The following is a 2,151-nucleotide window of genomic DNA, read 5'->3' on the forward strand; positions in this document are numbered from 1 at the left end:
TGCACGAAAGGGTGTACGAAAATTTAGTACAAGTTACAAAATTTGTCAATTAACATTCTAAGGGTTTGAATATATAATTTAACATGTCACCAATATTTAGAGATTCATACTACCATTTGATATTGCACATACACCACAATGATAATAACAATAATAATAACAATAATAATAACAATAATAATAATAATAATAATAATAATAATAATAATAATAATAATAATAATATGGGTGAGGTGGGTTGAGGCCTACATTCTCAAGGGCACTACGCTCTGGGACTAGGGGTGGGCATAATCCGGTCCGGACCGGAAAAATGGACCGGCCCGGACCGGAATAGAGTGGACCGGAACCGGAATTAAAAATTCCGGTCCGGTCTCTGGTCCACCATTTTCCAAGTTTTCGATTTCCGGTCCGGGATAGGTATTTTCCGGTCCGGACCGAAATGCCCGGAATTATGGTTATTTTCATTTTTATTCTTAAAATTGTATTTTTATTCCGGTCCAATCCGGTCCAACCGGTCCAATGGACCAGAATTTTTGGACCGGAATTTGAAAAAGTGGGTAATTCCGGTCCGGTCTTGGACCGGAATTTTTCCGGTCCGGTCCCGGACCTGAATTTTTGTAATCCGGTCCGGTCCCGGTCCGTGAATTTTACCGATTTCGGTTCCGGTCCAAACTGGTTCCGGTCCGGTCCGGTCCGGTTTTGGACCGGTGCCCACCCCTATCTGGGACTTCAAACTCACTGCTGCCTATTCTTGGTTCTGGGGAAATATTATCTCCTTTAGAGACCTACTAGTTCAGCACCTAGGAGGGCCTTTGCATGCTAGCCTGTTTCTGCAAGGTAAAGACTATAAGACTCGTTTTTATGAGATGATTCGTCCTAAGGGGACTCCTTTTGCCCATTGCAAAATGGTTTGGGATACACTCTGTTTTCCCAAGCACCGTGTTATTGGGCTTTTGGCTGTCCAAAACAGGCTTCCTACGATAGATAATCTGTGCAAGCGGGGTTTGGTGTTGGTGAATAGGTGTGCTCTCTGTGAATCCAGCCTTGAAACCATCTCCCACCTCTTCTTTCGTTGTTCTTATTCTGCTATGGTCTGGCAAGCCATAGCGTTTTGGCTGCATATTCTTCCTGAAGTTCGTCTCTCACAGCTCCTTCATTGGTATAAGACTCGTAATCGAGGGCGTAGTCAGTTGAAAAGGCAACGTCGTTGTGCTTTGATGTGTGCTTTGTACCTTCTGTGGCAAGAGCGGAACAAGCGCATTTTCAAGGGAGCTTCGACTCCGCCAGTTTCTCTTATTAAGAAGATTAAGTTTCTTGTTCTTCTTAGTCCTTCTTGATTATTGGTTGTTTGTTTGTATTTGGTTCTTGTTTTGGTTATTAGGTGGCCTCACCGGCTCCCTTGTAGGGAATTAGGATCTTGTACTCCCATAACTTTTTTATTAATATATTGATCCTGACTTTATGCAAAAAAAAAAAAAAAAAAAAAAAAAATAATAATAAAAAGGAAAACCCAATAAAATGAAAAAAAAATATTATAGTCAAAAGAAAATTGCAATGAAGTTTCATAACCATCATTTCCAGATTTCATGCAATGTTATTGATATGTGAGTATGTCATCCTCGCGCAATTTCAATACAAACACAAAAATAATAACTAAATAAGATTCTAACTATTAATTAATTCAAAATATAATAAGAATAAAAAAGTTAAATAATTCATTTGGTTATATATGCATACTTTAACTACCAATATTTTGGATAAAAAAAATAGGATTGTTGTAATATTTATATAAGCAAATTTTTGTAATTAATTTCAAGAATTTATTTGAGAGAATGGGGAGATAAAAAATTATAGTAAAATAAATACAAAGTATAATAATTGTGAGGAAAAACAAAAAGACCATTTATTAAATAAAAGAAATAAAAGTTGAATGAATAGGTAGATTGATACCAAATTTATGAGAGGAAAATAAAGAGTTAACTACTATTTTTTATTTTGTTTATATTTACTAGTTGGTTGCACCGCGCGCGATGCGCGCGGTACCCCAAGATATATAAATCGTGTATGTTGAATGTTATGTAACGTATTATTATAGAAAATTAGCTTAGTTTGAAATTGAGCTTAGATTGAATTTAAAAGGAGATTTAAACT

At 36.5% G+C, this 2,151-nt stretch overlaps 1 protein-coding gene across 1 annotated transcript; it reads left to right on the top strand.

Annotated features, from left to right (window-relative positions):
• The first annotated feature begins 905 nt into the window (after positions 1 to 905).
• On the top strand, positions 906 to 1,337 carry LOC141601149 (uncharacterized). The gene has a single exon (XM_074421420.1). It carries the CDS (start codon positions 906 to 908, stop codon positions 1,335 to 1,337), a length of 432 nt encoding a protein of 143 aa, XP_074277521.1.
• Positions 1,338 to 2,151: the final 814 nt, after the last annotated feature.

The sequence above is a fragment of the Silene latifolia genome, chromosome 9 (genome assembly GCF_048544455.1).
Source record: "Silene latifolia isolate original U9 population chromosome 9, ASM4854445v1, whole genome shotgun sequence".
NCBI classification, from domain to species: Eukaryota; Viridiplantae; Streptophyta; class Magnoliopsida; order Caryophyllales; family Caryophyllaceae; genus Silene; species Silene latifolia.

Coding starts and splice junctions, on each gene's coding strand:
- LOC141601149 (XM_074421420.1), top strand. CDS start 906: ATGGTTTGGGATACACTCTGTTTTCCCAAGCACCGTGTTATTGGGCTT.